The sequence below is a fragment of the Delphinus delphis genome, chromosome 2, assembly GCF_949987515.2.
Source record: "Delphinus delphis chromosome 2, mDelDel1.2, whole genome shotgun sequence".
Lineage (NCBI taxonomy): Eukaryota > Metazoa > Chordata > Mammalia > Artiodactyla > Delphinidae > Delphinus > Delphinus delphis.
This window is the reverse complement of record NC_082684.1, coordinates 102,802,591-102,829,338: the sequence shown is the minus strand read 5'-3', so window position 1 is coordinate 102,829,338 and position 26,748 is coordinate 102,802,591. Positions and strand designations below refer to the sequence as shown.

Sequence of the window (26,748 nt, the reverse complement as noted above, 5' to 3'; positions counted from 1 at the left end):
ACAGAGGGCCTCGACCACCCTCTCTCCCCGCAACAGCACATGCCAGAGATTCAGACGGTTGATCTGACCTCATCATATCCTGAGTCACTCTGCGTGAGTGGTGACTTTGCCTAACCGATAATTTGAATTTGTAAAGAAAAGCAGGGTTTTCCACACTACAGAGGCCATTCCCATGTGGATCAAAGCATTCTGTATCCTTTTAGAAAGGCAGCCCCAGAGGGAGGCCCTCCCACACATCTGGCCTCATCTGTTGCTCTCCTATTCCCAGATTGAGTGTCCAGTGACTCCAGACCCCCAGATTGAGTGTCCAGTGACTCCAATGGGAATGCCCAAAGCAATGTCCAATGTAAACCCATGTGTTGGCTCAAAAACACCAATGCCAGCTCAGGCTATGTCAATAGACTCTAGGCCTTAAGGGTGGCCTCATTATACTCATTTATGCAACAACCATTCTTCCCACAAATATTTATAGAGCCACTACTATGTGTCAGTACCCAATCTCATCTGGTGCCATAAAAAGAGGGCCAGCTCCAGGGCAGATAAATACTGGCTTCAGGCCTTTTTGGTGATCTGCTAATATTTAGCTAGAGAGAAACGGAGAAACAAATGAGGTGGGAGGCGTCAGATTGCATCAAAGGACCTTGCGCCCGCAACCTGTCTCTCTCCCCTGGGTCTATCTGATCAAGAGCAAATCACACCACTCACGTGTACAGCCCTAGGCTGGAGGGGTGCCAGGGTGGCTGTTTGCTGGAGTTGGGGGGGGGTGATGATTAGAGAATTGCAGGTGTCCACATTCTTGCAGGTAAGACCTCTTGTGGTACTGGACTGTGCTGTGGGTAGTAGAAGAAGGGGAGCATGGACGGTGGCCGAGAGCCAAGAAAAGGCTCTCCCTGTGCCACCACATTCCAGTGCAAAATGCTGAGAAATCCAAGAACTTACTTGAACTTGGCTGTCCAAGTACTTATGAAGGTATGTTTGTCAAGGGAGGAGGACAGAACATATATTTTTAAACATATTTTTACCTTGATTTATAACTTTTAAACATGGAGATATTTGGCATATAGATCTCCACTGGTTCTCTTGTCCCAGATCCTGCCCGTGTTAGAGGCAGGCCTGCTTCAGGCAGAAGGAAAGTGATCGCAATGAGAGGCACAGACATGCAGGAATGAATGAAGAATGATGGAAGCGGTAAACATGTGAATTAATGGAAATGAATACTGACTCTACAGAACAATAACAATTATCAGGTCTTGAGTTTTAAATATTTGTAGACTTGAGATGCATGACGATAATATCCAAAGAAAAGTGGGACATATAAATGGAGCTGTGTGTCTAAGGTCTAAGTGTTGTCTGAGAACTGGTAAGAGTACAAATTTATAGGAGACTCTAAATCATTAAGAACATAGGTTGTATATTTTAATGGTTAAAAAATAGTAAAAAATGTATAACTAAGAAGCTAAAAGAAGGGCAAATGGAGTAGTAAAAAAAAATGTATTAATCTAAAAGAGGGCAAGAAGAGATGAATAAAAAAAACAAATGTAAAACTTTGAGGACAGCTAGAAACCAAAAATTAAGAGAGTAGATATAGACCCAAACTCATCTGCAATGACATTAAATGTAAGTGGTATGAATACTCACTATTATAAGATAAAGATTGTAAGATGGAAGAAAAATAACCTAATTACATGCTGCTTACATGAAATATTCCTTATATAGGTGAACACAGGTTGTAGATAAAAAGAGGAAAAAGATATGCAATGCAAACACTAACCAAAAGACAGTAGGCTAAGCTATACTAATATCAGATCATTTTTCTGCAAAAGTAATTGATAGACTAAAGAGAACTATTCCAAAATTATAAAGGTGTTAATCCACCAGGAAAATACTTTTAAATGCTAAATGTGTATGCACAGTAAAAATATAACTTCAAAATATATAAAGCAGGGCTTCCCTGGTGGCGCAGTGGTTGAGAGTCCACCTGCCGATGCGGGGGACACGGGTTTGTGCCCCGGTCCGGGAAGATCCCACATGCCGCGGAGCGGCTGGGCCCGTGAGCCATGGCCGCTGAGCCTGCGCGTCCAGAGCCTTTGCTCTACAACGGGAGAGGTCACAACAGTGAGAGGCCCGTGAACCGCAAAAAAAAAAAAAAATTAGAAGGAAGAAATAGAGCTATGATTATTCAAAAATGGTAAAAAAAAAAAAAAAAAAGAATTGCGTATGCTGAAAACCAAAAAAAAAAAAAAAAAAAAAAGCAGCCAAACTTTGAAGAAATACATCATGTCAGCAGATTGGAAAATTCAATATTGTAAAAATGTCAGTTCTTTTCAAATAAATCTATAGGAGGATTAGGGTAAAAAGTCCACCAGAAGCATCAACTCTAGTTTGCAATTCCAGTAGAAAGCCCACCAGAATTATCAACTCTAGTTTGTAGAACAAAGCTAGAGGACTTGTACTACCAGATATCAAAAAACTTGTTCTAAAAGTATCATCATTAAAATTGTGTGATATCAGTGAAAGGAAAAAGAAAAAATACTTAGAATGGAGAGGTCAGAAATAGAGAGATAGATATAGTTCTTGACTTATAAAAAAGATGACATTGTTGTACAGTGGGGCAGGGACGGGCTTTTAAAAAAATAGTGCTAGATCAATTGGATATCCATATAGGAAAAAAAATATTTAATGTGTACACAAGGTATACAAAAATCGGCTTCATATGAATTAAAGATCTAAATGTGAAAGATAAAACAACAAAGCCTCTAGAAGCATCACGGGGGAATATCTTTATGACCTTGCAATAGACAAAAAATTTCTTTAAAAGGACCCCTAGTAAATCTGGAGTCAAGCTTGACTTGTGGGATGCAGAAGTGGTATCTCTCTCCCATTCCCACCACCTCCTCTCTCTCCCCTCCCTCCACTGTCCCCCTCTGCATTTTTTGCCCCAATCCTACCTGCACACCCCACCATTCTGGCTCCCTCCAAGGAAGCACTACCTACAGCATTCGTCCACACATGCTGAGCCTCCTGAAGGGACAAGCAGGTCCCTTAGGTCAGCTTGACCTAAGCCATTCTCTTGTTTTGAGATTGCTTAGATGTCACAGTGATTGACCTGGGCCCATTCGCCTCTAGGGAGGTTCCATAATGAAGGACATAAATCCTATGACTGTAGAACGCTCTGGGAAAATGAAAGGTAACCTTGAAGGCTCCTTTGAGGATGTAATTCCCCAACTACTCATACCCTACCTGGGACCCTTTCCATAAGAAAACTGAACCAGCAGAGCCATAGCTTAGGGGAGGGGACAAGGAACAGGATTGATTACGTTCACACCTGCAAGCAATCTGAGGGAAGGAATAGTATCAAATGTGTTTCTCTATCCCCAGAGGAGAGCTCGTAGCACGTGCTTTGCCAATGTTTGAGAAACAGAAGGAAAGGGATGAAGGAGAAAGGAGAAGAAAGAGGAAAGAGAAGGTGGTTTAGGTAAGCTTCAGTCCCACCTGAGTGCGCTCCCTTCCCTTTGCCTCAACATCCTACTTAAAGGGCATTTAAAAATGCTCTTGCCAGGGGCTTCCGGGAAGATGGCGGAAGAGTAAGACGCGGAGATCACCTTGCTCCCCACAGACACACCAGAAATACATCTACACGTGGAACAACTCCTACAGAACACCTACTGAACGCTGGCAGAAGACCTCAGACCTCCCAAAAGGCAAGAAACCCCCCCACGTACCTGGGTAGGGCAAAAGAAAACAGAATAAACAGAGACAAAAGGTTAGGGACGGGACCTGCACCAGTGGGAGGGAGCTGTGAAGGAGGAAAGCTTTCCACACACTAGGAAGCCCCTTCGCGGGCGGCGACTGCGGGTGGCGGAGGGGGAAAGCTTCGGTACCGCGGAAGAGAGCGCAGCCACAGGGCTGCGGAGGGCAAAGCGGAGAGATTCCCACACAGAGGATCAGGGCCGACCGGCACTCACCAGCCGGAGAAGCTTGTCTGCTCACCTGCCGGGGCGGGCGGGGCTGGGAGTTGAGGCTTGGGCTTCGGTCGGAGCGCCGGGAGAGGAATGGGGTTGGCGGCATGAACACAGCCTGCAGGGCGTTAGTGCGCCACGGCTAGCCGGGAGGGAGTCCGGAGAAAAGTCTGGACCTGCCGAAGAGGCAAGAGACTTTTTCTTCCCTCTTTATTTACTGGTGCGTGAGGAGAGGGGATTAAGAGCGCTGCTAAAAGGAGCTCCAGAGACGGGCGCGAGCCGCGGCTAAAAGCGCGGACCCCAGAGATGGGCAGGAGACGCTAAGGCTGCTGCTGCCGCCACCAAGAAGCCTGTGTGCGAGCACAGGTCACTATCCACACCCCCCTTCCGGGGAGCCTGTGCAGCCCGCCACTGCCAGGGTCCCGGGATCCAGGGACAACTACCCCGGAAGAACGCACGGCGCGCCTCAGGCTCGTGCAACGTCACGCCGGCCTCTGCCGCCACAGGTCCGCCTCGCACTCCGTGCCCCTCCCTCGGAGGCCCGCCCCGCACTCCGCGCCCCTCCCTACCCCCCCCACCCCCCCCCCCCCCGCCCGCTTGAGTGAGCCAGAGGCCCCGAATCAGCGGCTCCTTTAACCCCGTCCTGTCTGAGCGAAGAACAGATGCCCTCCGTCGACCTACACACAGAGGCGGGGCCAAATCCAAAGCTGAGCCCCTGGGAGCTGTGAGAAAAAAGAAGAGAAAGGGAAATCTTTCCCAGCAGCCTCAGAAGCAGCGGATTAAAGCTCCACAATCAACTTGATGTACCCTGCATCTGTGGAATACATGAATAGACAGCGGATCATCCCAAATTGAGGAGCTGGACTTTGAGAGCAAGATTTATGCTGTATAGCTGTGCTTCCACCATTTGTCCTAGGGTTCTATCCATCCGTTTTGTTGTTGTTGTTGTTGTTTTTTAATTTTTTTCTTAATAATTTTTTTATTTTAATAACTTTATTATATTTTATCTTACTTTATTTTATTTTACTTTATCTTCTTTCTTTCTTTCTTTCCTTCCTTCCCTCCTTCCTTCCTTCCTTGCTTCCTCGTCCCTCCCTCCCTCCCTCCTTTCTTTCTTTCTTTTTCTTTCTTTCTTCTTCTACTAATTCTTTCTTTCTACTTTTTCTCCCTTTTATTCTGAGCCGTGTGGATGAAAGGCTCTTGGTGCTGCAGCCAGGAGTCAGTGCTGTGCTTCTGAGGTGGGAGAGCCAACTTCAGGACACTGGTCCACAAGAGACCTCTCAGCTCCACATAATATCAAACGGCGAAAATCTCCCAGAGATCTCCATCTCAACACCAGCACCCAGCTTCACTCAACGACCAGCAAGCTACAGTGCTGGACATCCTATGCCAAACAACTAGCAAGACAGGAACACAACCCCACCCATTAGCAGAGAGGCTGCCTAAAATCATAATAAGTCCACAGACACCCCAAAACACACCACCAGACGTGGACCTGCCCACCAGAAAGACAAGATCCAGCCTCATCCACCAGAACACACTAGTCCCCTCCGCCAGGAAGCCTACACAACCCACTGAACCAACCTTAGCCACTGGGGACAGACACCAAAAACAACGGGAACTACGAGCCTGCAGCCTGCAAAAAGGAGACCCCAAACACAGTAAGATAAGCAAAATGAGAAGACAGAAAAACACACAGCAGATGAAGGAGCAAGATAAAAACCCACCAGACCTAACAAATGAAGAGGAATTAGGCAGTCTACCTGAAAAAGATTTCGGAATAATGATAGTAAAGATGATCCAAAATCTAGGAAATAGAATGGACAAAATGCAAGAAACATTTAACAAGGACCTAGAAGAACTAAAGATGAAACAAACAAGGATGAACAACACAATAAATAAAATTAAAAATACTCTAGATGGGATCAGTAGCAGAATAACTGAGGCAGAAGAACGGATAAGTGACCTGGAAGATAAAAGAGTGGAAATAACTACTGCAGAGCAGAATAAAGAAAAAGAAACGAAAAGAACTGAGGACAGTCTCAGAGACCTCTGGGACAACATTAAATGCACCAACATTTGAATTATAGGGGTTCCAGAAGAAGAGAAAAAGAAGGGACTGAGAAGATATTTGAAGAGATTATAGTTGAAAACTTCCCTAATATGGGAAAGGAAATAGTTAGTCAAGTCCAGGAAGCACAGAGAGTCCCATACAGGTTAAATCCAAGGAGAAATACATCAAGACACATATTACTCAAACTGTCAAAAATTAAATACAAAGAAAACATATTAAAAGCAGCAAGGGAAAAACAACAAATAACACACAAGGGAATCCCCATAAGGTTAACAGCTGATCTTTCAGCAGAAACTCTGCAAGCCAGAAGGCACTGTCAGGACATATTTAAAGTGATGAAGGAGAAAAACCTGCAACCAAGATTACTCTACCCAGCAAGGACCTCACTCAGATTTTTTTTTTTTTTTTGCGGTACGCGGGCCTCTCACTGTTATGGCATCTCCCGTTGCGGGGCACTGGCTCCGGACGCGCAGGCTCAGCGGCCATGGCTCACGGGCCCAGCCGCTCCGCGGCATATGGGATCTTCCCGGACCGGGGCATGAACCCGTGTCCCCTGCATCGGCAGGCGGACTCTCAACCACTGCACCACCAGGGAAGCCCCTCATTCAGATTTGATGGAGAAATTAAAACCTTTACAGACAAGCAAAAGCTGAGAGAGTTCAGCACCACCAAACCAGCTTTACAACAACTACTAAAGGAACTTCTCTAGGCAAGAAGCACAAGAGAAGGAAAAGACCTACAATAACGAACCCAAAACAATTAAGAAAATGGGAATAGGAACATACATATCGATAATTACCTTAAATGTAAATGGACTAAATGCTCCCACCAAAAGACACAGATTGGCTGAATGGATACAAAAACAAGACCCATATATTTACTGTCTACAAGAGACCCACTTCAGACCTAGAGACACTTCAGACCTAGAAAAAGATATTTCATGCAAATGGAAACCAAAAGAAACGTGGAGTAGCAATTCTCATATCAGACAAAATAGACTTTAAAATAAAGAGGATTAGAAGAGACAAAGAAGGACACTACACAATGATCAAGGGATTGATCCAAGAAGAAGATATAACAATTGTAAATATTTATGCACCCAACATAGGAGCACCTCAATACATAAGGCAAATACTAACAGCCATAAAAGGGGAAATCGACAGTAACACATTCATAGTAGGGGACTTTAACACCCCACTTTCACCAATGGACAGATCTTCCAAAATGAAAATAAATAAGGAAACACAAGCTTTAAATGATACATTAAACAAGATGGACTTAATTGACTTTTATAGGACATTCCATCCAAAAACAACAGAATACACATTTTTCTCAAGTGCTCATGGAACATTCTCCAGGATAGATCATATCTTGGGTCACAAGTCAAGCCATGGTAAATTTAAGAAAATTGAAATTGTTTCAAGTATCTTTTCTGACCACAACACTATGAGACTAGATATCAATTACAGGAAAAGATCTGTAAAAAATACAAACACATGGAGGCCAAACAATAAACTACTTAATAACGAAGTGATCACTGAAGAAATCAAAGAGGAAATAAAAAAATACCTAGAAACAAATGACAATGGAGACACGACAACCCAAAATCTATGGGATGCAGCAAAAGCCATTCTAAGAGGGAAGTTTATAGCAATACAATCCTACCTTAAGAAACAGGAAACATCTCGAATAAACAACCTAACCTTGCACCTAAAGCAATTAGAGAAAGAAGAACAAAAAACCCCCAACGTTAGCAGAAGGAAAGAAATAATAAAAATCAGATCAGAAATAAATGAAAAAGAAATGAAGGAAATGATAGCAAAGATCAATAAAACTAAAAGCTGGTTCTTTGAGAAGATAAACAAAATTGATAAACCATTAGCCAGACTCCTCAAGAAAAAAAGGGAGAAGACTCAAATCAATAGAATTAGAAATGAAAAAGGAGAAGTAACAACTGACACTGCAGAAATACAAAAGATCATGAGAGATTACTACAAGCAACTCTATGCCAATAAAATGGAAAACCTGGAAGAAATGGACAAATTCTTAGAAATGCACAACCTGCCAAGACTGAATCAGGAAGAAATAGAAAATATGAACAGACCAATCACAAGCACTGAAATTGAAACTGTGATTAAAAATCTTCCAACAAACAAAAGCCCAGGACCAGATGGCTTCACAGGCGAATTCTATCAAATATTTAGAGAGGAGCTAACACCTGTCCTTCTCAAATTCTTCCAAAATATAGCAGAGGGAGGAACACTCCCAAACTCATTCTACGAGGCCACCATCACCTTGATACCAAAACCAGACAAGGATGTCACAAAGAAAGAAAACTACAGGCCAATATCACTGATGAACATAGATACAAAAATCCTCAACAAAATACTAGCAAACAGAAGCCAACAGCACATTAAAAGGATCATACACCATGATCAAGTGGGGTTTATTCCAGGAATGCAAGGATTCATCAATATACACAAGTCAGTCAATGTGATAAACCATATTAACAAATTGAAGGAGAAAAACCATATGATCTTCTCAATAGATGCAGAGAAAGCTTTTGACAAAATTCAACGCCCATTTATGATAAAAGCCCTGCAGAAAGTAGGCATAGAGGGAACTTTCCTCAACATAACAAAGGCCATATATGACAAACCCACAGCCAACCTCGTCCTCAATGGTGAAAAACTGAAAGCATTTCCACTAAGATCAGGAAGAAGACAAGGTTTCCCACTCTCACCACTCTTATTCAACATAGTTTTGGAAAGTTTTAGCCACAGCAATCAAAGAAGAAAAGGAAATAAAAGGAATCCAAATTGGAAAAGAAGAAGTAAAACCGTCACTGTTTGCAGATGTCATGATACTATTCATAGAGAATCCTAAAGATGCTACCAGAAAACTACTAGAGCTAATCAATGAATTTGGTAAAGTAGCAGGGTACAAAATTAATGCACAGAAATCTCTGGCATTCCTATACACTAACGATGAAAAATCTGAAAGTGAAATCAAGAAAACACTCCCATTTACCATTGCAACAAAAAGAATAAAATATCTAGGAATAAACCTACCTAAGGAGACAAAAGACCTGTATGTAGAAAATGATAAGACACTGAGGAAAGAAATTAAAGATGATACAAATAGATGGAGAGATATACCATGTTCTTGGATTGGAAAAATCAACATTGTGAAAATGACTCTACTACCCAAAGCAATCTACATATTCAATGCAATCCCTATCAAACTACCACTGGCATTTTTCACAGAACTAGAACAAAAAATTTCACAATTTGTATGGAAACACAAAAGACCCTGAATAGCCAAAGCCATCTTGAGAACAAAAAATTGAGCTGGAGGAATCAGGCTCCCTGACTTCAGACTGTACTACAAAGCTACAGTAATCAAAACAGTGTGGTACTGGCACAAAAACAGAAAGATAGATCAATGGAACAGGATCGAAACCCCAGAGATAAACCCACGCACATATGGTCACCTTATCTTTGATAAAGGAGGCAGGAATGTACAGTGGAGAAAGGACAGCCTTTTCAATAAGTGGTGCTGGGAAAACTGGACAGGTACATGTAAAAGTATGAGATAAGATCACTCCCTAACACCATACACAAAAATAAGCTCAAAATGGATTAAAGACCTAAATGTAAAGCCAGAAACTATCAAACTCTTAGAGGGAAACATAGGCAGAATACTCCATGACAGAAATCACAGCAAGATCCTTTTTGACCCACCTTCTAGAGAAATGGAAATAAAAACAAAACTAAACAAATGGGACCTAATGAAACTTAAAAGCTTTTGCACAGCAAAGGAAACAATAAACAAGACCAAAAGACAGCCCTCAGAATGGGAGGAAATATTTGTAAATAAAGCAACTGACGAAGAATTAATCTCCAAAATTTATAAGCAGCTCATGCAGCTCAATAACAAAAAAACAAACAACCCAATCCAAAAATGGGCAGAAGACCTAAATAGACATTTCTCCAAAGAAGATATACAGACTGCCAAAAAACACATGAAAAAAATGCTCAACTTCATTAATCATTAGAAAAATGCAAATCAAAACTACAATGAGATATCATCTCACACCGGTCAGAATGGCCATCATCAAAAAATCTAGAAACAATAAATGCCGGAGAGGGTGTGGAGAAAAGGGAGCCCTCTTCCACTGTTGGTGGGAATGTAAATTGATACAGCCACTGTGGAGAACAGTATGGAGGTTCCTTAAAAAACTACAAATAGAACTACCATATGACCCAGCAATCCCACTACTGGGCATATACCCTGAGAAAACCATAATTCAGAAAGAGTCATGTACCAAAATGTTCATGGCAGCTCTATTTACAATAGCCCGGAGATGGAAACAACCTAAGTGCCCATCATCGGATGAATGGATAAAGAAGATGTGGCACATATATACAATGGAATATTACTCAGCCATAAAAAGAAATGAAATTGAGCTATTTGTAATGAGGTGGATAGACCTAGAGTCTGTCATACAGAGTGAAGTAAGTCAGAAAGAGAAAGACAAATACCGTATGCTAACACATATATGTGGAATTTAAGAAAAAAAAAGGTCATGAAGAACCTAGGGGTAAGACAGGAATAAAGACACAGACCTACTAGAGAATGGACTTGAGGATATGGGGAGGGGAAGGGTAAGCTGTGAGAAAGCGAGAGAGAGGCATGGACATATATACACTACCAAACGTAAGGTAGATAGCTAGTGGGAAGCAGCTGCATAGCACAGAGAGATCAGCTCGGTGCTTTGTGACCGCCTGGAGGGGTGGATAGGGAGGGTGGGAGGGAGGGAGACGCAAGAGGGAAGAGATATGGGAACATATGTATATGTATAACTGATTCACTTCGTTATAAAGCAGAAACTAACACACCATTGTAAAGCAATTATACTCCAATAAAGATGTAAAAAAAAAAAATACCCTTGCCATTTGGAAAAAGACAGTGGGTCCGGAGTAGCCAAGGCGTCTGTGCATTCCCTCCTTTGAAAAGTCTAGGTCTGATACATTGCGTTTTTGTTTATTAGGTTGGGGAGTCTGGCTTTGAACATCCTTCCCCAGGGGTCTGGAAGCTCCTCCTGAAAAAGGACCCTGCCAGTCCCTTAATGCACAGCACAGATCCCAATGCTTACTCCAGATTCCGCACACCCCTGCCCAGCTTTGACACATCCCTGGGTGATGATTTACTTAGTCCTAATTGTGCCAAGGACAACACATCCAATAAGGCTTTTTTTTTCAGTTGGCTGTTTATCTAACTTCCTCTTTTTTAATTTTCGTATTAGGCGTTTCTAGAGAAGAGGCTGATGTCACAGGGCCTCTTTCCAGATGTTGTTTTGAAATCAGTGTAACCATGGCATTGCTGGAAGCTGAGCAGTCCATCTGGGCCAACTGAGTCATGCCTGGGTGCAGGGCAGGAGCCAGGCGGGGGCTAGAGTGTCCCTGCGAGAAGGGACAGGGAGGGGGGTGTTACTGAGTACACAGAGGCTCCTCCAGAAAAGGAAATTGGGACAAGCTGTCACCTTTGCCTTTCTGCCCTGGCACTGTTGATACAGGACCTGCTCAGACAACTGAAACATTTACTTGCTCAGAACTCATTCATGGATAGTGAAAGATCACCTGTGCTCCTTAAAAAGAAAAAAACAGTCTTGGGTTCAGAGCTGGCCAATACCCCTGTCTGCCTTCCCAGTTCATCCCTGCCTCGAACTTGACGCAAATGCACATCTCTCTTCCCCCCATCTCAGCAAACAAACCACTTTCCAGCCTCTGAGACTTCTTCCTGTCCCTCTGCCTGTTCGTACTGCTAGGATCTGGACTTGTCTACTTGGAGATCCTGCTTTCACCCCCTCCGGGTTGCCCTTCCCCAAATAGAACAGCACATTCCTCCTCAGCACCCCCACGATTTCCCTTACAGATCTGTAGCCGCACCCCGAAACAGGAATCATCTGTTTCATCCCTGTCTTCCTCATTAGCCTATGAGCATTGCAAAACTACAAGTCTTGCCCACGGCCTGGCACATTTAATATATGCTATTGAATTCATTAATTACTTAATTACTCAGTGACAGTCAGCATCCCCATCTTAAAACAGAAATAATAATAATAGTATTTATTAAGCAATTCCTATGTGCACTGCACTGTGGATTTTCTTATGTAAATACTTATAGCTTTATCCTAAGAAAACTCATATATCATTATTAACATTCTCCATTTCATAGATGAGAAAATGGGCACACAAAAAGGTAAAGTGACCAACAAGGACCTACTGTATAGAACAGGGAACTCTGCTCAATATTACATGACAACTTAAATGGGAAAAGAATTTGAAAAAGAATAGACACATGTATACGTATAACTGAATCACTTTGCTGTACACCTGAAACTATCAATATCACAGCACTGTTAATCGACTATACTCCAATATAAAATAAAAAGTTAAAGTGAATTGTCCAGGATCACACAACTGGGAAAGCTGGACTCAAGGCCAAGCAGTCAGACTAATGAGCCCACGCCGCCAGCCCCTGTGCCATACGGCCCACCCTCGCCCTCGGAAATACAAATGCCGCTGTGACTTCCTTCCTCCCAGGAAGGAGACAATGAGATAGAGCTGTGAAAACATTTTTTAAACCAAATTATGATGCACATGTGAATCACAGAGAGACGAAAAGGTGGAGTTTATCGTTGACCCCTTGCCAGTTTCCTGTCCTATGCCTGTTCATCTAGCTTCCCCGGGTCTCCAGCCTCCTGTCACTGGACAGGCGCCCAAAACGCAGCTCGAGACACACTCTCCTGTGCACGGTGGCCCACGCATAAGCACTCGGTGCCTCCTGCCCTCATCTTTGCTCACACAGCTCCTTCCACCTAGGATTCTCTTCCACCCACCCCTGCTTTGTCAGATCCTGCGTCCTTCTGGCAACATCTCACCTTTTCCCGATCATTTTTGCAGCCCTGAGTATTTCCCATATTAGAACAGGCCACCTCCTTTCCCCGGGGTAGGTCAGGTCAGAACTTGCAGTTGAACTTGCTGCCTCTCGCCCCCCTCCATCCTTCCATCGACAAATCCCGTTGGCTTTGTCTTGAAAATAAATGCCTACCCTGAGCATCCTTAGTGCCTCCCCCATGACCCTTTCAGTCCAGCCACGTCACTTCCGGCCTCGGTTATTGTCGTAGCTCCGCTAACCGGCCTCCCTACGCTCCATTCTCTGCTCAGCAGCCAGAGTGCTCCTGAAAAGGATCGGGTCACTCCCCTGCTCCATCTTCCAAGGCTTCCCCATCCTTCTGAGAGTAAAACTCCACGTATGGTGCCTGGCTACCACCCCGACTCCATCCTCCCCTGCTCTCCCCTTCCCTGAACTGCCCGTGCACCCTATTCTCCTCCAGCATTCCACAAGCACATTCTTCTCTTCCTGTCTTCGCACATGCTGTTCCCTCCGCCCGGAACGCTCTTCCCGCCTGTTGTTCATATGACTCCCTTCTCTGCTTCATTCGTTCAGGTCATGGCTCAAATGTCACTTCTTTGGAGGAGCCTTCGTGATCACCTTTTCAAAAAGGGCAGTGACCCCTCCTCATTGCTCTCTATCCCTTTATCCTGCTTAATATTTCTTCAGAGCCCTTCACTCTTTAATATTATAGCATATGCTGGGTTGTTAACACCTGTATCCCCCCACGAGAAGAAAAGCTGCCCAAGGGCAGGGACTGAGTCTGGTTTACTCCCTAGAACAGTGCCTGACACCGGTCGGTACTCTGTAAACATGGACTAAATGTACTGATACCCACCCCTAGAGATATGCCGCCTCCTTTTGAGCCTCCAACAGCCCCGTTGGAGTGTATTCTTTGTTCCTCCACTTGAGACAAGTTCCTTGAAGGCAGGGGCTGGATCCCTATTGTGCCTGGCACGTAACAGGTGCTCAGGAAATGCTTGTTCAGTTAAATAGAAGCAAGTGAAAAGTTCGTTCTGGAGTCCGCTGGAATCTCCAAATGATTTTTAAATTTCATTTATGTGAACTCTGACCTGGATAAATTGGTATTGTCATTAATAAACTTGACTCTCAGTTGGTGGATAGTATACTGGTCATATCATTGGTGGCAAACCAGGAGCCTGGCCAGGCTCCCCCAAACCCACTGAGCTGCTGTTCCCTCCTTCTACCCTATCGGGTGAGCTCGGCTCCCATCAACAGAAGCCACCTTGTGGGTGATGGAGCACCCTAGGCTGGGTGGGTCTCTTGAGGTAGCTGCTTGTGTGTGGAGATTATTGGGCCGGACCTGCTAACCTGTTATATAATGTTACATGATGGTGTTTACTATTCATGTGTTAAGCAATGATTTTCTTCCTCAAGGAAAGATGCAAGAGCACTGCGTCTCCTCCAAAGGTACCGGAACACCTTCCCTATTTGCTGTTGACAGTCACGTGACTGTGCCCCGCGGGTCTTGGCAGTAAGGTGTGGGAGAAGCCCCTCGGGGCTGGCCCATCCCTGAGCGAGCCGCACTGGCTCCAAGGTTCAGGGCTGTTTGGACCCTTGAGAAATCCTGCCTTTGATGGAAGGCTGAGGGCATAGGACTTATAGAGACTAATTCGAGAGTGAAATCCTTTAATCGCCTCTATCTCACAGTACCCTGCAATTTCCACCTTGCTGTAATAACAAAAATTGAAATACTGTCTAACAGAAGAGAAAACATTCTGTATCTTGGCAAGTCTCCAAACCCTACTTAGTTTTCCCTCTGCCCTTTCCTTGATGGCTCTGCCTGCCAGCCCTCACTCACACCTGTGTTGGAACTGGCACGGGGCACCTGGGGAACGTTCTCGGTCAGCATTCAAGTGCAAACTCACTCAGGCTGTACTCCTTGCCCTGCTCGACCTTCCAGCTCCTTCTGAGTCCGGACCTTATAAGTCAGCTTCTATCAGGTTCTCTACTGGATTCGATCTGAGCTGCCTGTGATGTGCTGGATACTGTCTGTCTGGAGATGAGCCCTTCCCAGTGTATTGCACCTGGCATTTTCCAGCAGGGACCCAGGCTCAGTTTACCTGGGGCTGACACCGTATCTCAAAGAATGTCTCAAGCAGGAAGGTCAACTGAGCCTGATTCACTGCCGTGCTCCTTGTCATCATTCCAGTGGGCCCTGCCTCAACTTCTTCCCTGCTCTCGTTCAGAATGAGAACTCTGTGCCTTCCTGACTTTGGAATAAAAAAACGCGAAGACTTTCATTCACAGCACCGGAAGGCAACTGCAGGCTCCTCCAGCCCCACAAATCCTGGGCGTACCTTCATGAAGAGCATCCTCCTACAGTTCTGGCCTCCATCACTCCCAGCTGCCTGCAGTGGAGCGGCCTCGGAGGACAGCGTGAGATCAGGAACGCTGTCGGGCCCGGCCTCTGACGTGTCTGCCAGCTGCACAGATGAGAGGAAAAGTCCCTTCTTGCCGTGGCCCAGGGAAATCTCAAAAGGATCAGGATATCTCTCATCGGGGCTTGAGCCATCGTCACTGGTCTTGGCATTACACAGGATCAGGGACCGGGAGATGGACCAGAATTTTGTGGATTTTCTGCTCTTTCCAGAATGGCTGTGTGGCTCCATCCTGAGGGAGGAAGTAAAGCTGCCCTTCTTCCTTTCCTGATCTCTGGCCCTCGGTGGACGGGTGGCGACCAAACCGGGTTTAGCCACCACTTCATGGGTCCCTGGAGGAAAGAGAAAATGGGAAGAGGCAATGTGACTTGATGTGGACAAGTGGAGAGAGACCTGAGTCCTGGAACTGAGCTGCGAGTGCCGGGTGCGGTGCCCGTGAGACAGGACAGATGGAGAGATCATCCTTCAGTATCACTGGCCCTTCCAGGGTGCCGGCCACACGGGGTTCAGTGAGCCCAAGTGTTTTTACCACGCCCTCCACTCCCAGGATCCCGGAGGCCAGAGCTTCTCTTATCCAAACCCTCCTTCTGCACGCAGGGACACCAGGGCACAGAGAAGGAGGCTCAAATGCAAAGCCACAAAGAGCATTTGCAGGAGAGACAGTGATCAGATCCCGGGAAGAATTTTAGAGATCACAGAGACCTGTGCTCTGCGAGATTTTTAAATGTAAAAGCCGTTCTTCAGTCAAAAGCGTACAGGGAGGGCTTCCCTGGTGGCGCAGTGGTTGAGAGTCCGCCTGCCGATGCAGGGGACACGGGTTCGTGCCCCGGTCCGGGAGGATCCCACATGCCGCGGAGCGGCTGGGCCCGTGAGCCATGGCCGCTGAGCCTGCGCGTCTGGAGCCTGTGCTCCGCAACGGGAGAGGCCGCAACAGTGAGAGGCCCGCATACCGCAAAAAAAAAAAAAAAAAAAAAAAGCGTACAGGGAACTCCAGACTCTGGAGCAGATCAGGGCAAAGGGGAAGACTGAGCTGCCCCCGCCAGTCCCTTCTTGCTAACCCTGGTAACGTCTGTATCTTCTCCACAGCAACCTGAGAATTCACAGAGCCCAGGCTGAAGACCGCTGACGTCTATGCGCTGCATTCTCAGATGAAGAGCCTACAAACTAGAAGGGTTGGGAGTCTCACCAAACGCTGACCCATCAGTGTTGTTTTGAGTGTAAAACAAGGTGAATCAGGGACAGTTCGTGCCAAAGGGCTTAGCACACAACAGGTGTCTGGCAAACCTGTGTGCCCTTTCCTGGGACCAAGGTCACACCTGGCCTGTATCACAGCCAGGCCGAGGGTCTCTGGCTCTGTCACCTATTGCCATGGGATCAAACTCTCACAGGCTGATGGATCAAAGACTGGCTTCACCCATCAGGTCAACGGCATCACTTTCAGCCCAGCCCAGCTCAGCTCCGCTTCACCTTGAGGGGCCTGCCCCGGATTCAGTCTCCGTGAGGCAGGTGGTGAAAGGGGCCCTGATGCTGCATCCAAAGCAGTTCTGACTCAGGCCCAAGCCACAAAACAAGCCTGTTGCCAGAATAACAAATGTGGGATGCTCTTGGCCCATGGGTACTGCTGTTCGTGCACAACTAGTATTGAATAAGAAAAAGCAGAGGCCTTCCAGCATTTCATCAAGTAGGAGCCCTTTCACATTACATAATCCCCCCAAAGAGAACTTCTTTTAAAAGAAGACAGTGTTTCTCAATGCCCAGTTGCACCATTTTATGGCTTTCTGTATTAGCCTTTGAATTTTATCAATTTATCCACCAATCATCTATAGCAGCCAATAGCAATGAATTAAAATGAATGAATGGATAACTCTTTGAGAGCCTACTCTATACATCAGGCACTCTTCTTGTTGCTTTAGTATAAATTAACTCAATGTTGGTCCATTTCATCAAGCACCCTCTGGCCAATATCCCAAAGTCCTGTACTCTGTGTCCTTCCATCTCGAACACCCTAAGTCCCCTACATACAAACCTTCAAGTTGCAAACTTTCAAAGATGCGAACCTGTGTTCGCCTGTCCAATCACATAAGTGAGTTCACGTGTCTGGCATACACTGTCACGTGCGTGCATCCTCTACAAGTGGTTGTGCTTTTGTGTACTTTACTGTACAGTACTGTATAGAGTACAGTATTTTTATCTCAAGCCCAGGATGTCCGGAAGCAAGTGTAAAAGCAGTGGTGATGTCGCTGGTACTACTGTACTTTTCAGGGTACTGTACTGTAAGATTAAAACTGTTTTCTTTATTTTTGTTTTTGTTTGTTTTTTATGTATTATTTGTGGGAAAAGTATGATAAACCTATTCCAGTACAGTACTATATAGGTGATTGTGTTAGTTGGGTACCTAGGCTAACTTTGTTGGACTTAAAGAACAAATTGGACTTACGACCGCGTTCTCGGAACGGAACTCATTTGTTTGTAGGGGACTTACTGTAATAGCAAAACCCCAAGCACAGATGAATGCAATCCTCCACTAAGTTCCATGGCTGCTTGCAGGTTTCTGAGCCCTGCAGGGGACATGCCCACTCCTGAGCAGATTGGTTTCATGAAACATTCTGGCCAACAACTGTACTGTGTTTCCATGGTTAGGTTGATCATGCATTCTCAATAATGACTATTTCAAGACTTCACTGTCTTCAAAACTAGATTTACCTCTCTCCTCATCATAAACAGGTAATGTCACCTTCTGCTTCATAGAAACACAGAAGTTTTCAGATAGCAATCCCTCCCAAATTTCCACCATCGAATATACAAATCCATTTGCCATCCATACATACCTGTCCATACCCTTCGTAGTGAAACGTTTGCCCTCCTATTGAGGTCAACCCACCCATCCGTTCTCGGGATACCACTCAGTTCTTTAGACATAACAACAATAAAAATGATAATTGCTAACACTTATTTAGTGCTTATGATGTACTGTTCTAATTGCTTTACCATTTAGTTCTCACAAAATCTACTGTAGGTTCCATCAATATCCTCATTTTACAAAGAAAGATAACTGAGGCACAGAGAGGTTAGGCCACTTCCCCAAGATCACACAGCTAGAACACGGTGAAAGCAGGAATTCAAACAGCAGTCTGACTCTGGAGGCTGCATCTTTACTATGGCTCCACACCGCCATTTATTAGCATCTTTCTTTCACCTCATTCTCTCCCTCTGTTCTGGGTTTTATCATCAGCATGTAAACATACTCAAATCGTCTGTCTTTTAAAAACTATGTGTTGAATCCCTATCTTCCTCTTGTTACCTGCCTCTCTTTTATCCCCTTCCTATTTTTTTTCCTTTTTCTTTATTATGATAAGAACACTTAACATGAGATCTACCATCTTAACAGATTTTTAAGTGTACAGCCCAATGCTGTTATCAACAGGCACAATGTTGACAATGGACCATTCTGCTGTCCTCCCTATCTTCTTGAACAAACGTTTTACACTTGTACTTTCTGCTCTCAGGCTCACCTCCTCTTTGAGCCACAGCCCACAGAGTCTGCTTCCTTCCCCGAAAACCACTGAAACTCTTTTTTTTTTTTAAATCAGTTCTGCATTTTACCGAAGTCATGAACCCAAGTCCAGAGGGCATGGTCTGCTTGCTCGAAACCTGCTTCATTTCTAGAGGATTCATTCACCTAAATATCAATGCTCAGATCTATTGGCTGAAGAATACAGAGAATTCAAGCTTTTACCGTAGTTCTTTTTAAAATTTTTTTCCTTCTTCTCATCACTAGCCTTTACTTCCGGATGTCATCTTTCAAATCCAAATTGTAAATTTCTCCTTCCTGCCACCATTCCCCAGCACCGGCGATCCTTTGCATGCTGCCAATGCAACATCCCAGAATTTGTAACTCTCAACACCAGCACCACTATAGGGATTAATATATCCAACCTTCTTTGCATTTCGTTCAGCTTCATGAGGATTCCCCATAGTTCACCTAGGACTCATGGAGAAGGAAGTGTGTGTGTGTGCGTGTGTTGGTCACAGCCAGCACTGGTCCATTAGGTATTTGAAATATTGAAAGACAATCAAAGTTTAAAATCCTTCTGGACTTTTGCTGGTGCTATACAGAGGGGATATAAATCCAGAATTGCCGATGCCACCACATGGACAGCGCTGCCTGCGAGTGAAGCCAACACAGAAGGTACAGAACCCACAGGGGAAGAAAAAGAGAGAAAGGAAGGAGGACAGAGAGAAAGAGTGAGAAGGACGAGCCTAGAAAATGCCATATGAACACCTAGATTCAGCCATGCCTGAAGCCACACTATTCACTTAGACAAACGAATAAAACTTCTTTTTTGCTTAAAAAATCCTACCGGCAGGATACAAAATTAATGCACAGAAATCTCTGGCATTCCTATACACTAATGATGAAAAATCTGAAAATGAAATTAAGAAACCACTCCCATTTACCATTGCAACAAAAAGAATAAAATATCTAGGAATAAATCTGCCTAAGGAGACAAAAGACCTGTATGCAGAAAATTATAAGACATTGATGAAAGAAATTAAAGATGATACAAATTGATGGAGAGATATACCATGTTCTTGGATTGGAAAAATCAACATTGTGAAAATGACTCTACTACCCAAAACAATCTACAGATTCAATGCAATCCCTATCAAACTACCACTGGCATTTTTCACAGAACTAGAACAAAAAATTTCACAATTTGTATGGAAACACAAAAGACCCCGAATAGCCAAAGCCATCTTGAGAACGAAAAATGGAGCTGGAGGAATCAGGCTCTCTGACTTCAGACTATACTACAAAGCTACAGTAATCAAGACAGTATGGTACTGGCACAAAAACAGAAAGATAGATCAATGGAACAGGATCGAAACCCCAGAGATAAACCCACACACATATGGTCACCTTATCTTTGATAAAGGAGGCAAGAATATACAGTGGAGAAAAGACAGCCTCTTCAATAAGTGGTTCTGGGAAAACTGGACAGATACATGTAAAAGTATGAGATTAGAACACTCCCTAACACCATACACAAAAATAAGCTCAAAATGGATTAAAGATCTAAATGTAAGACAGAAACTATCAAACTCTTAGAGGAAAACGTAGGCAGAACACTCTATGACATAAATCACAGCAAGATCCTTTTTGACCCACCTTCTAGAGAAATGGAAATAAAAACAAAAATAAACAAATGGGACCTAATGAAACTTAAAAGCTTTTGCACAGCAAAGGAAACCATAAACAAGACCAAAAGACAACCCTCAGAATGGGAGAAAATATTTGCAAATGAAGAAACTGACAAAGAATTAATCTCCAAAATATACAAGCAGCTCATGCAGCTAATAACAAAAAAACAAACAACCCAATCCAAAAATGGGCAGAAGACCTAAATAGATATTTCTCCAAAGAAGATATACAGACTGCCAACAAACACATGAAAAAAATGCTCAACTTCATTAATCATTAGAGAAATGCAAATCAAAACTACAATGAGATATCATCTCACACCAGTCAGAATGGCCATCATCATAAAACCTAGAAACAATAAATTCTGGAGAGGGTGTGGAGAAAAGGGAACACTCTTGCACTGTTGGTGGGAATGTAAATTGATACAGCCACTACGGAAAACAGTATGGAGGTTCCTTAAAAAACTACAAATAGAACTACCATATGACCCAGCAATCCCACTACTGGGCATATACCCTGAGAAAACCATAATTCAAAAAGGGTCGTGTATCAAAATGTTCATTGCAGCTCTATTTACAATAGCCAGGACATGGAAGCAACCTAAGTGTCCATCGTTGGATGAATGGATAAAGAAGATGTGGCACATATATACAATGGAATATTACTCAGCCATAAAAAGAAACGAAATTGAATTATTTGTAGTGAGGTGGATGGACCTAGAGTCTGTCATACAGAGTGAAGTAAGTCAGAAAGAGAAAAACAAATACCGCATGCTAACACATATATATGGAATCTAAGGAAGAAAAAAAAAAGGTCATGAAGAACCTAGGGGTAAGACGGGAATAAAGACACAGACCTACTAGAGAATGGACTTGAGGATATGGGGAGGGGGAAGAGTAAACTGTGACAAAGTGAGAGAGTGGCATGGACATATATACACTAGCAAACGTAAAATAGATAGCTAGTAGGAAGCAGCCTCATGGCACAGGGAGATCAGCTCGGTGCTTTGTGACCACCTAGAGGGGTGGGATAGGGAGGGTGGGAGGGAGGGAGACGCAAGAGGGAGGAGATGTGGGGATATATGTATATGTATAACTGATTCACTTTGTTATAAAGCAGAAACTAACACACCATTGTAAAGCCATTATACTCCAATAAAGATGTTAAAAAAAAAAAAATCCTGCTGGCACAGTTGTTCTTCTCTCTGATGCCACTGGCATAAGTTACAGAAAACAGTGACATTCAAGGGCCAAGGGGCTTTTTGAAACTGTCTTTTATCCCATCCCAAGCCTAGGAGAGGTGCCAGTCACCCCCAGTGAAGGCCCCAATTCTTTTCCCCTTCAGTTCCTGGCTCTGGTATAAAGGCCTGTTGCCTTCTTTTTTCACCAAGCATTGCTACCGTCTGCATGGATTCTTAGACTGCAAACCCAATTCCCTTTCTCCCCCATGTCCTCTCCTAACCCACAATAGCTGTCCCAGCAAAGGCGAGCTCACTCACTGGCCATTTTCCAGGGCACAGACATTTGGGGGCTTTCTGGACCAGGTACAAGGCTGTGCGCTTCACTCAGTGGTGGAAAAGCTGGCTGCATGTAGGATTTCGGAGAGCAGAGGGATAATATTCCTTGGTGGAAACTGGGCTAATCTCAGGGGACCATTGCACGAGTGTCTGATGAGAGCTGTCAGTTTCTTAAAATAAGCTGTTCCAGAGAGAACCGCAACTTCTGTGGCCTTGGCTGTCGTGTGGGATGGCAGAAGCCACGGGATGGGCAAGGCACAGGGGATGAGGGGTTAACCCTTCGGTCCAGAGCAAAGAGGGTTTTCAAAATGAGCCTTGTTATTATGGAAAATGTAAAAAAGAAAGAGGATGATCGCAAAAGGATTGTAGAGGAGAAGCCAGGATTGGACTTCTGTGGGAGACTGTGTTGCCTCTAGGCCTGGCATAGCGAGAGAGAAAGAAAGAGGAGAGAGAGAGAGAGAGAGAGAGAGAGACAGAGAGAGAGAGAGAGAGACAGAGAGAGAGAGACAATAATTGAAAACACAGCACTGTGTTCAGCTTAGCTTTGGTAATTGCTCTCAGGACATTGGAACCAGCTCTTGGTCCCTAATGGAACCAAATGTCAGCAGAGCAAGTGGGGGGCAAGCCCGTGCCATTCCCTGATTCCAGCCATCTTCAACAGGTCAAAGCTAATGAGCTCTCTCTGATTTTACCCTGGACTTCAAGAACATTTGCCAAACTCTTGTCAGATGTGTTCTGCCCCCCGTGGGTCCTCCATGAGACTGTCTTGTGGGTCTCTTCCAGAGACTTCCCAGGGATACACAGCTGAGGTTTCCAACATGGCTAAGCTAAAAGGACCAGCTGCTTCCCCTTCCCAGCAGAAAAATCCAAAGGATCCACTTCACCCAGGAACCAGCTCCTTGGGAGGGGCTTTCCCCCCTAAACCATGATAGCATTCTCTTTAGTTAGAGTTTCCACAGAATGCTCAGGCCAGAAGGGGTCTCCCCGCCACACATATGAGGAGATTGTGTGGCCAGAAGGGATACGAACCAATTCGCCATCACAGTTCCCAATGTATGTTTAGACCCACCTTGGCTTAGCTGTCATCTGTATAGAAAATGCAGAGCCAAAAGCATAAAGACGAAGTGCAAAGAAACGGATGGTTCTTCCTTTCAAGGGGCTTGAAAAACTTCCAGACTGGGGGCGCAGGAGAAGGATCAGTGAAGTCCTTCCTTCTCTCCTTTCTTTTCTTCTTTCCTTCCTTCGTTTTCCTTTGTTCCCTCGGAAAGCACTTGTTGAGAAAAACTGTTATGTGCCTGTTATCTTTTGGGCAAAGCTAACCCACCAGAGGAAAGGTACTTCCATCTGGTTAGAATATACTCACTTGACTGGAGAACTCTGAGACGGTAAATAGCCATATGGAGAAAGGGGAACTAGTTGATAAAATATGTTTCAAATTTCTGAATTCTCCAACAGTATTCTATATCAAAGGCAATTTTTAAAGTTTGGTCACTCTTGCCCAGGGGATAATTTTTGTCTTCAGCTAAAGAGTGACTCAGAGATAAGAAATGAAGGGAGGAAATTCATGGCTCCTTTTCTTTCTAAAAGAGTATCTTTAATAGGATTCCGTGGGACACACCGCTGGGACTGGTGTATGTCTGTATACATCGGTCACAGGACAAAACAAATGACACAGCACCTCATAGCCTCTTTCCCAACTGGTAAAGTGAGAAGGTGGTGTTGAAGTTAGTCTTATACCCTTGGTCTTTCTTCCTCTGCACTAACCATGTCTCACTATTTTTATGTCTGCAGACCTTTGACAGGGCTTAGCACAGAGTAGGGGCATTTGCATGTCCAGTGAAGGAAGGAAGGAAGGAAGGAAGGAAAGGAGGAAGGGAGGAATGGTGGATGAACATCTCAAAAGTTCCTTTGCCTTCAGTTGACCTTTCCCACACCAATATAAGGTGAAATGATCCCAGGCGTGATGGTTAAGTTTATATGTCAACTCCACTGGGCTAAGGGTTTTCAGTATTACTGGCTGTGTCTATCAGGGTTCTCCAGGAGAGATTAACATTTGAACCGGTAGACTGAGTAAAGAAGATCTGCCCACATCCAAGTGGGTGGGCATCATCCAATCTTTTAAGGGTCTGACTAGAAGAAGAAGAAGATGCAGGAAGAGAAAAATCACTCTCTCTGCTGGAACTGGGACAGCCATCTTTTCCTGCTCTTGGATATCAGTGGTCCAAGTTCTTGGGCCTTCAGACTCGGACCAGGACTTACACCACTGGCTCCCCTTGTTCTCAGGCCTTTGGGTTTGGACTGGACCACACCACCCACTTTCCTGGGCCCCCAACTTGCAGAGAGCAGATCTTAGGACTTCTCAGTCTACGTATGCACATGAGCCAATCCCTCATAATAAATCTCCTTCCTTACATCTATCTGTGGTCTATCTATCCATCCATGTATCTATCTACCTCCTATTGGTCTACTTCTCTGCAGAACTATGACGAAACACCAGGGAAAACATCCCCTCTAGTACCACAGAAGGAAGGATTCCAGGTAACCGACTGACATCAGAGTGATAAGGAGTCGTAGTGGGTTGCACCTGAGAGTAGATGACAAGTCAGAGCCATTGGAAAGACATTCTGGAATCTGCTCCTCGGGAAAATCCTAAAGGCATGTGTAAGATGCTAAGAGGAGGCCCTCACAGGGGCCTCTGCACTTTCAGCATCCTGAAAGGTGATCAAATCCATCAGCGTGCAGGCACAAGTCAGATCACCAGGATGCCCCCCAAACACCCAGGCCTCTGAGACAAAGGATGAAGATGGACAGCACTATGCCCCCTCAGCATGCATTCCCTCCAAGATGGAAAAGGCCGAAAATAGAATTAACCTCAAAAAGAACCTAGACAAATTCAAGAAAGGCACATCCACCCACCACTGTTCTGGAGGGACTGGCTAAGATGGATTCTTCATTAAATCCCAGTGCTCGGAAGAGGGCTTCACATATAGGAGACACTCAATAAATGTTGTTGCCTACAGATGGCCAACAGGCACATGAAAAGATGCTCAACATCGCTAATTATTAGAGAAATGCAAATCAAAACTACAATGAGGTACCACTTCACACTGGTGAGAATGGCCATCATTAAAAAGTCTACAAATAGGGCCTCCCTGGTGGCGCAGTGGTTGAGAATCTGCCTGCTAATGCAGGGGACAGGGGTTCGAGCCCTGGTCTGGGAGGATCCCACATGCCGTGGAGCAACTAGGCCCATGAGCCACAACTACTGAGCCTGCGTGTCTGGAGCCTGTGCTCCGCAACAAGAGAGGCCGCGATAGTGAGAGGCCCGCGCACCGCGATGAAGGGTGGCCCCCGCTTGCCACAACTAGAGAAAGCCCTCGTACAGAAACGAAGACCCAACACAGCAAAAATAAATTAATTAATTAAAAGTTTTTTAAAAAGTCTACAAATAACAAATGCTGGAGAGGGTGTGGAGAAAATGTTACCCTCCTACACTGTTGGTGGGAATGTAAGTTGGTGCAGCCACTATGGAAAATACTATGGCGGTACCTCAGAAAACTAAAAATAGAATTACCATATGATCCAGCAATCCCACTCCTGGGAATATACCAGGACAAAACTATAATTCAAAAAGGTCCATGCACCCCTATGTTCATAGCAGCACTGTTCACAATAGCCAAAACATGGAAACAACCTAAATGTCCATCAACAGATGAATGGATAAAGAAGATGTGGTACGTATATACAATGGAATACTATTCAGCCATAAAAAGAATGAAATAATGCCATTTGCAGCAACATGGATGCAACTAGAGATTATCATACTAAGTGAAGTAAGTCAGAAAGAGAAAGACACATATCATATGATATCACTTATATGTGGAATCTAAAATATGGCACAAATGAACCTATCTACAAAACAGAAACAGACTCACAGACATAGAGAACAGACCTGTGGTTGTCAACGTGGGGGGTGAGGGAAACGGATGGACTGGGAGTTTGTGGTTGCTAGATGTAAACTATTACATTTAGAATGAATGAACAGCAAGGTCCTAACTTACAGCACACGGAACTATATTCAACCTCCTGGGATAAACCATAATGGAAAAGAATATAAAAAAGAATGTATGTGTATAACTGAGTCACTGTGCTGTACAGCACAGATTGGCACAGCATTGGAAATCAACTCTACTTCAATTTAAAAAACCACCATATGTTATCTACCTATAAATAAAATGTTTGCAAAAAAAGGTAAAACAAATGTTGTTACCATGAAATAAGCAGTCAGCTGCCCAGAGCTCCCCCAAGGATGCTTGTAATTGGGAGGAGTGACAAGCAGGTACACAAATGTCCTGGCCAAGGGCTTAGACTCTGGAGGTGGCCTTAGTTTGTATGCCAGGTCTGCCCCTTACCTGTGCAACTTCAAGCCAAGTGTTGAACTCTCTTATGACTTGCTGATCGCCCATAAATTGGCAATGACAATGCTAACCACTGTGGGAACGAAAGCAGGTAGCTCTGAAAAGGACTCAGCTGAGAGCCTGACACACAGATGGACTAAAAAAGAAAAAGAAAAAAGTAAAATAGTAGGAACAATCTAAATGTACATCAATGAGAGATTTTATTAAACATATCAT

The 26,748-nt window shown here is 44.3% G+C and overlaps 1 protein-coding gene across 1 annotated transcript in view; it reads right to left on the bottom strand.

Annotated features, from left to right (window-relative positions):
• Nucleotides 1-26,748, bottom strand: part of IL16 (interleukin 16) — a 116,605-nt gene that overhangs the window by 67,659 nt on the left and 22,198 nt on the right. Inside the window, exon 2 of the mRNA XM_060005335.1 lies at nt 15,315-15,727. Coding sequence (XP_059861318.1) covers nt 15,315-15,727 — 413 coding nt within the window. The remainder of the gene's footprint in view (nt 1-15,314; nt 15,728-26,748) is intronic.